The 8,648-nt window shown below is 60.5% G+C and overlaps 1 protein-coding gene across 1 annotated transcript; it reads left to right on the top strand.

Moving 5' to 3' along the window:
• Positions 1–270: 270 nt before the first annotated feature.
• Positions 271–8,315, top strand: LOC144490749 (heterogeneous nuclear ribonucleoprotein C-like; the record flags this gene model as incomplete). The annotated part of the gene is made up of 3 exons (XM_078208459.1): positions 271–535; positions 1,183–1,258; positions 8,265–8,315. Coding segments are annotated over exons 1-3 (383 nt in total), but the record flags the coding sequence as incomplete, so codon positions are not given.
• Positions 8,316–8,648: the final 333 nt, after the last annotated feature.

Genomic DNA, 8,648 nt, shown 5'->3' with positions numbered 1-8,648 from the left:
GGAGGTTTGTTTTTGCGGTTTAGTTGGGGCATCATGATTAGCACGGACTTGGAGGGCCAAAGGGCCTGTTCCTGTGTTGTACTTTTCTTTGCTCGTCGATGTTAGCGGAGCGGGAGGTGCTAATTTCCAGCGCTCAATTATTTTTCTTCTTCTTTTAATCCCCACTCAACCCCCTTCCCTCATTCCTCTGAAACTGCCCCTCCCCTCCCTCCATCCCCATCCCCCTGGCTCCCTCCGCCCACCCGCCGCCCACCCGCCACCCAGGGGTATGACAGCCTCATGGCCGCCAAGCTGATGGCCAGCAACGTGACGAACAAGAATGACCCCCGGTCTCTGAACTCGCGGGTCTTCATCGGCAACCTCAACACGGCCGTGGTGAAGAAGACGGACGTAGAGGGGCTCTTCGCCAAGTACGGCAAGATCGTGGGCTGTTCGGTGCACAAGGGCTACGCCTTCGTCCAGTACGCCAACGAGAGGACCGCCCGGACTGCTGTGGCGGCGGAGGACGGCCGGATCATCGCTGGGCAGCCGCTGGGTAAGCCGGTGTAGGGAGAGATGGGGCGGGACAGCGGGGGGGAGATTTAATGTTTATTGATGAGGAATTTCCTCCCACGGTCCGAAAGACGTGCTGGTTAGGGTGGATTGGGCCGTGCTAAATTCTCCCTCAGTGTAACCCGAACAGGAGTGTGGCGACTAGGGGATTCTCACAGTAACTTCATTGCAGTGTTAATGTAAACCGACTTGTGACACCAAAAGCAAAGTAAAGTTTATTTATTAGTCACAAGTAGGCTTACATTAACACTGCAATGAAGTTAGTGTGAAAATCCCCCAGTCGCCACACTCCGGCGCCTGTTCGGGTACACAGGGAGAATTTAGCACGGCCAGCGCATCTAACTAGCACGTCTTTCAGACTGTGGGAGGAAACCGGAGCACCCGGAGGAAACCCACGCAGACACGAGGAGAATGTGCAAACTCCACACAGACAGTGACCCGAGCCGGGAATCGAACCCGGGACCCTGGAGCTGTGAAGCAGCAGTGCTAACCACTGTGCTGTGACAGAGGATTGTGGTCGGTGTAAGCTCGATGGGCTGAATGGCCTCCTTCTGCACTGTAGGGTTTCTATGATTCTATTTCTCTGAGTGACTTGCGACAGCTGACCTCCTGCCTGTCTCTGTGTTCCAGATATCAATCTTGCCGGGGAGCCCAAACCCAACAGGCCAAAGAGCGGCCAGAAGAGATCAGCTTCTGACATGTACGGGTGAGTCACGCCGTGCCGGCAAGGTAGATCGGCACTGCGGTTACCTGCTATCCGCCTGGGTCCAACACGAGTCCTCTCCTGGCTCACTGACCTCCGATCCTTGTATCTATTTGTTAAATTTATTCACGGCCTGTGGGTGTCGCTGGCCGGGCCCCAGCGTTTATCACCCGTCCCTAATTGCCCCTTGAGAAGGTGGTGGGTGAGCCGCCCCTTCTCGAACCCGCTGCAGTCCCCGTGTGGTGTGGGTAACACCCCACAGTGCCGTTAGGGAGGGAGTTCCAGGATTTGGACTCCAGCCCCAGTGAAGGAACGGCCGGTATATTCCCAAGTCGGGATGGTGAGTGGGGCTCGGAGGGGAAACTTGCAGGTGGTGGTGTTCCCCATGTGTCTGCTGCCCCCCTCGTCCTTCTAGACGGTAGGGGTGGTGGGTTTGGAAGGTGCTGTCGAAGGAGCCTCGGCGAGTCGCTGTAGACGGTACACACACACACTGCCGCCACTGTGCGTGGGTGGTGGAGGGAGCGAGTGTTTGTGGATGGGGCGCCCATCAAAGCGGGGCTGCCTTTTCCTGGACGGTGTCGAGCTTCCCGAGTGTTGTCGGAGCCACTCATCCAGGCAAAGCGAGTCAACAGAACAGGATGAGCATTGCCCGCGTTACAATCTGTTAACACAACCTGCTTCTGCCCTTTAAAATATCAGCTTCTTTAAGGGCAACTGGTGTTCCTGCCAAAGGACTGGCTGCACCCTCCCTCCCTCCCTCCCTCATCCCCCTCCCTCCCTCCCTCATCCCCCTCCCTCCCTCATCCCCCTCCCTCCCTCCCTCATCCCCCTCCCTCCCTCCCTCCCTCATCCCCCTCCCTCCCTCCCTCATCCCCCTCCCTCCCTCCCTCCCTCATCCCCCTCCCTCCCTCCCTCATCCCCCTCCCTCCCTCCCTCATCCCCCTCCCTCCCTCCCTCATCCCCCTCCCTCCCTCATCCCCCTCCCTCCCTCCCTCATCCCCCTCCCTCCCTCCCTCCCTCATCCCCCTCCCTCCCTCATCCCCCTCCCTCCCTCCCTCCCTCATCCCCCTCCCTCCCTCCCTCCCTCATCCCCCTCCCTCCCTCCCTCCCTCATCCCCCTCCCTCCCTCCCTCATCCCCTTCCCTCCCTCCCTCCCTCATCTCCCTCCCTCCCTATCTCCCTCCCTCCCTCCCTATCTCCCTCCCTCCCTATCTCCCTCCCTCCCTATCTCCCTCCCTCCCTCCCTCGTCCCCCACCCTCCCTCGTCCCTCTCCCTCCCTCCCTCGTCCCCCTCCCTCCCTCCCTCGTCCCCCTCCCTCCCTCCCTCGTCCCCCTCCCTCACTCCCTCGTCCCCCTCACTCCCTCCCTCATCCACCTCCCTCGTCCCCCTCCCTCCCTCCCTCATCTCCCTCCCTCATCTCCCTCCCTCATCTCCCTCCTTCGTCCCCCTCCCTCCCTCCCTCGTCCCCCTCCCTCGTCCCCCTCCCTCGTTCCCCCTCCCTCGTCCCCCTCCCTCGTCCCCCTCCCTCGTCCCCCTCCCTCGTCCCCCTCCCTCGTCCCCCTCCCTCGTCCCCCTCCCTCGTCCCCCTCCCTCGTCCCCCTCCCTCGTCCCCCTCCCTCGTCGCCCTCCCTCGTCCCCCTCCCTCGTCCCCCTCCCTCGTCCCCCTCCCTCGTCCCCCTCCCTCGGCCCCCTCCCTCGGCCCCTCTCCCGTCCCCTCACCCTCCCCTCACCCTCCCGTCCCCTCCCCCCTCCCGTCCCGTCACCCTCCCCCTTCCCGTCCCCTCACCCTCCCCTCGCCCTCCCCCCTCCCGTCCCCTCACCCTCCCCTCTCCCGTCCCCTCACCCTCCCCTCGCCCTCCCCCCTCCCGTCCCCTCACCCTCTCCCCTCCCGTCCCCTCACCCTCTCCCCTCCCGTCCCCTCACCCTCCCCCTCCCGTCCCCTCACCCTCCCCCTCCCGTCCCCTCTCCCGTCCCCTCACCCTCCCCCCTCCCGTCCCCTCACCCTCCCCTCTCCCGTCCCCTCACCCTCCCCCCTCCCGTCCCCTCACCCTCCCCCCTCCCGTACCCTCACCCTCCCCTCTCCCGTCCCCTCACCCTCCCCCCTCCCGTCCCCTCACCCTCCCCCCTCCCGTCCCCTCACCCTCCCCCATCCCGTCCCCTCACCCTCCCCCCTCCCGTCCCCTCACCCTCCCCTCTCCCGTCCCCTCACCCTCCCCCTTCCCGTCCCCTCACCCTCCCCTCGCCCTCCCCCCTCCCGTCCCCTCTCCCTCCCCTCACCCTCCCCCCTCCCGTCCCCTCACCCTCACCCTCCCCCCTCCCGTCCCCTCACGCTCTCCCCTCCCGTCCCCTCCCCCCTCCCGTCCCCTCTCCCCTCCCCCTCCCGTCCCCTCCCCCCTCCCAACCCCTCCCCCCTCCCGTCCCCTCCCCCCTCCCGTCCCCTCCCCCCTCCCGTCCCCTCCCCCCCTCCCGTCCCCTCCCCCCCTCCCGTCCCCTCCCCCCCTCCCGTCCCCTCCCCCCTCCCGTCCCCTCCCCCCTCCCGTCCCCTCCCCCCTCCCGTCCCCTCCCCCCTCCCGTCCCCTCCCCCCTCCCGTCCCCTCCCCCCTCCCGTCCCCTCCCCCCTCCCGTCCCCTCCGCCCTCCCGTCCCCTCCGCCCTCCCGTCCCCTCCCCCCTCCCGTCCCCTCTCCCGTCCCCTCTCCCGTCCCCTCTCCCGTCCCCTCTCCCGTCCCCTCTCCCGTCCCCTCTCCCGTCCCCTCTCCCGTCCCCTCTCCCGTCCCCTCTCCCGTCCCCTCTCCCGTCCCCTCTCCCGTCCCCTCCCGTCCCCTCTCCCGTCCCCTCTCCCGTCCCCTCCCGTCCCCTCCCGTCCCCCCTCCCGTCCCCTCCCGTCCCCTCTCCCGTCCCCCCTCCCGTCCCCCCTCCCGTCCCCTCTCCCGTCCCCCCTCCCGTCCCCTCTCCCGTCCCCTCTCTCGTCCCCTCTCCCGACCCCTCCCGTCCCCTCTCCAGTCCCCCCTCCCGTCCCCTCTCCCGTCCCCCCTCCCGTCCCCCCTCCCGTCCCCTCTCCCGTCCCCCCTCCCGTCCCCTCTCCCGTCCCCTCTCCCGTCCCCTCTCCCGTCCCCTCCCGTCCCCTCTCCCGTCCCCCCTCCCGTCCCCTCTCCCCTCCCCTCTCCCGTCCCCTCTCCCGTCCCTTCCCGTCCCCTCCCCCCTCCCGTCCCCTCACGTCCTCTCCCGTCCCCTCTCCCGTCCCCTCTCCCGTCCCCTCAGACTCCCCTCTCCCGTCCCCTCAGCCTCCCCCCCTCCCGTCCCCTCACCCTCCCCCCCTCCCGTCCCCTCTCCCGTCCCCCCTCCCGTCCCCTCTCCAGTCCCCTCACCCTCCCCCCTCCCGTTCCCCCACCCTCCCCCCTCCCGTCCCCTCACCCTCCCCTCTCCCGTCCCCTCACCCTCCCCCCTCCCGTCCCCTCACCCTCCCACCTCCCGTCCCCTCACCCTCCCCCCTCCAGTCCCCTCACCCTCCCCCCTCCCGTCCCCTCACCCTCCCCCCTCCCGTCCCCTCACCCTCCCCCCTCCCGTCCCCTCACCCCTCCCGCCCCCTCACCCCTCCCGCCCCCTCACCCCTCCCGCCCCCTCACCCCTCCCGCCCCCTCACCCCTCCCGCCCCCTCACCCCTCCCGCCCCCTCACCCCTCCCGCCCCCTCACCCCTCCCGCCCCCTCACCCCTCCCGCCCCCTCACCCCTCCCGCCCCCTCACCCCTCCCGCCCCCTCACCCCTCCCGCCCCCTCACCCCTCCCGCCCCCTCACCCCTCCCGCCCCCTCACCCCTCCCGCCCCCTCACCCCTCCCGCCCCCTCACCCCTCCCGCCCCCTCACCCCTCCCGCCCCCTCACCCCTCCCGCCCCCTCACCCCTCCCGCCCCCTCACCCCTCCCGCCCCCTCACCCCTCCCGCCCCCTCACCCCTCCCGCCCCCTCACCCCTCCCGCCCCCTCACCCCTCCCGCCCCCTCACCCCTCCCGCCCCCTCACCCCTCCCGCCCCCTCACCCCTCCCGCCCCCTCACCCCTCCCGCCCCCTCACCCCTCCCGCCCCCTCACCCCTCCCGCCCCCTCACCCCTCCCGCCCCCTCACCCCTCCCGCCCCCTCACCCCTCCCGACCTCCCGTCCCCCCTCTCTCCCCCCCCCTCCCCCCTCCCGCCCCTCACCCTCCCCCCTCCTGCTCCCTCACCCTCCCCCCTCCTGTCCCCTCACCCTCCCCCCTCTCGTCCTCTCACCCTCCCCCTCACCACCTCGCCCCCCAGCCTGCCTGAGGCAGTGTCTGTGATAGTGTCTGTGATAGAGTCTGTGATAGTGTCTGTGATAGTGTCTGTGATAGTGTCTGTGATAGTGTCTGTGATAGTGTCTGTGATAGAGTCTGTGATAGTGTCTGTGATAGTGTCTGTGATAGTGTCTGTGATAGTGTCTGTGATAGTGTCTGTGATAGAGTCTGTGATAGAGTCTGTGATAGAGTCTGTGATAGTGTCTGTGATAGTGTCTGTGATAGTGTCTGTGATAGAGTCTGTGATAGTGTCTGTGATAGAGTCTGTGATAGAGTCTGTGATAGTGTCTGTGATAGTGTCTGTGATAGAGTCTGTGATAGAGTCTGTGATAGAGTCTGTGATAGTGTCTGTGATAGAGTCTGTGATAGAGTCTGTGATAGTGTCTGTGATAGAGTCTGTGATAGAGTCTGTGATAGTGTCTGTGATAGAGTCTGTGATAGAGTCTGTGATAGAGTCTGTGATAGAGTCTGTGATAGTGTCTGTGATAGTGTCTGTGATAGAGTCTGTGATAGTGTCTGTGATAGTGTCTGTGATAGTGTCTGTGATAGTGTCTGTGATAGTGTCTGTGATAGTGTCTGTGATAGAGTCTGTGATAGAGTCTGTGATAGTGTCTGTGATAGTGTCTGTGATAGTGTCTGTGATAGAGTCTGTGATAGTGTCTGTGATAGTGTCTGTGATAGTGTCTGTGATAGTGTCTGTGATAGAGTCTGTGATAGAGTCTGTGATAGTGTCTGTGATAGAGTCTGTGATAGTGTCTGTGATAGTGTCTGTGATAGTGTCTGTGATAGTGTCTGTGATAGTGTCTGTGATAGTGTCTGTGATAGTGTCTGTGATAGTGTCTGTGATAGTGTCTGTGATAGTGTCTGTGATAGAGTCTGTGATAGAGTCTGTGATAGTGTCTGTGATAGTGTCTGTGATAGTGTCTGTGATAGTGTCTGTGATAGTGTCTGTGATAGTGTCTGTGATAGTGTCTGTGATAGTGTCTGTGATAGTGTCTGTGATAGTGTCTGTGATAGTGTCTGTGATAGTGTCTGTGATAGAGTCTGTGATAGAGTCTGTGATAGTGTCTGTGATAGTGTCTGTGATAGTGTCTGTGATAGTGTCTGTGATAGTGTCTGTGATAGTGTCTGTGATAGAGTCTGTGATAGTGTCTGTGATAGTGTCTGTGATAGAGTCTGTGATAGAGTCTGTGATAGTGTCTGTGATAGTGTCTGTGATAGTGTCTGTGATAGAGTCTGTGATAGTGTCTGTGATAGTGTCTGTGATAGTGTCTGTGATAGTGTCTGTGATAGTGTCTGTGATAGTGTCTGTGATAGTGTCTGTGATAGTGTCTGTGATAGTGTCTGTGATAGTGTCTGTGATAGTGTCTGTGATAGTGTCTGTGATAGTGTCTGTGATAGTGTCTGTGATAGTGTCTGTGATAGTGTCTGTGATAGTGTCTGTGATAGTGTCTGTGATAGTGTCTGTGATAGTGTCTGTGATAGTGTCTGTGATAGTGTCTGTGATAGTGTCTGTGATAGTGTCTGTGATAGTGTCTGTGATAGTGTCTGTGATAGAGTCTGTGATAGTGTCTGTGATAGTGTCTGTGATAGTGTCTGTGATAGTGTCTGTGATAGTGTCTGTGATAGTGTCTGTGATAGTGTCTGTGATAGTGTCTGTGATAGTGTCTGTGATAGTGTCTGTGATAGTGTCTGTGATAGTGTCTGTGATAGAGTCTGTGATAGAGTCTGTGATAGTGTCTGTGATAGTGTCTGTGATAGTGTCTGTGATAGTGTCTGTGATAGTGTCTGTGATAGTGTCTGTGATAGTGTCTGTGATAGTGTCTGTGATAGTGTCTGTGATAGTGTCTGTGATAGAGTCTGTGATAGAGTCTGTGATAGTGTCTGTGATAGTGTCTGTGATAGTGTCTGTGATAGTGTCTGTGATAGTGTCTGTGATAGTGTCTGTGATAGTGTCTGTGATAGTGTCTGTGATAGTGTCTGTGATAGTGTCTGTGATAGTGTCTGTGATAGTGTCTGTGATAGAGTCTGTGATAGAGTCTGTGATAGTGTCTGTGATAGTGTCTGTGATAGTGTCTGTGATAGTGTCTGTGATAGTGTCTGTGATAGTGTCTGTGATAGTGTCTGTGATAGTGTCTGTGATAGTGTCTGTGATAGAGTCTGTGATAGAGTCTGTGATAGTGTCTGTGATAGTGTCTGTGATAGTGTCTGTGATAGTGTCTGTGATAGTGTCTGTGATAGAGTCTGTGATAGTGTCCTGGAGTAGTCTGTGATAGTGTCTGTGATAGTGTGTCTGTGATAGAGTCTGTGATAGAGTCTGTGATAGTGTCTGTGATAGTGTCTGTGATAGTGTCTGTGATAGAGTCTGTGATAGAGTCTGTGATAGTGTCTGTGATAGTGTCTGTGATAGAGTCTGTGATAGAGTCTGTGATAGAGTCTGTGATAGTGTCTGTGATAGTGTCTGTGATAGTGTCTGTGATAGTGTCTGTGATAGTGTCTGTGATAGTGTCTGTGATAGTGTCTGTGATAGAGTCTGTGATAGTGTCTGTGATAGTGTCTGTGATAGTGTCTGTGATAGTGTCTGTGATAGAGTCTGTGATAGTGTCTGTGATAGTGTCTGTGATAGTGTCTGTGATAGTGTCTGTGATAGTGTCTGTGATAGTGTCTGTGCACTAACGCTGCCTTCATCCTCTCACCTTCCCAGATCCACCTCCGACCTCGACTACGACTATTACAGGAGCGATTTCTACGACAGGTAAGAGAACGTCAGCGCGGACAGCCGTGCGGCTGCTCATTCTCCCTCAGTCCCCCCCAACCCCACAGCTTCCACTGCTGATCCTTCTCCCTCAGTCCCCCCCAACCCCACACCTTCCGCTGCTGATCCTTCTCCCTCAGTCCCCCCCAACCCCACACCTTCCACTGCTGATCCTTCTCCCTCAGTCCCCCCCCCCCCACACCTTCCGCTGCTGATCCTTCTCCCTCAGTCCCCCCCAACCCCACACCTTCCGCTGCTGATCCTTCTCCCTCAGTCCCCCCCAACCCCACACCTTCCGCTGCTGATCCTTCTCCCTCAGTCCCCCCCAACCCC

The sequence above is a fragment of the Mustelus asterias genome, unplaced genomic scaffold (assembly GCF_964213995.1).
Source record: "Mustelus asterias unplaced genomic scaffold, sMusAst1.hap1.1 HAP1_SCAFFOLD_3735, whole genome shotgun sequence".
Lineage (NCBI taxonomy): Eukaryota > Metazoa > Chordata > Chondrichthyes > Carcharhiniformes > Triakidae > Mustelus > Mustelus asterias.
The sequence above is the reverse complement of the archived record's forward strand: the minus strand, read 5'-3'. Positions and strand labels throughout refer to the sequence as shown.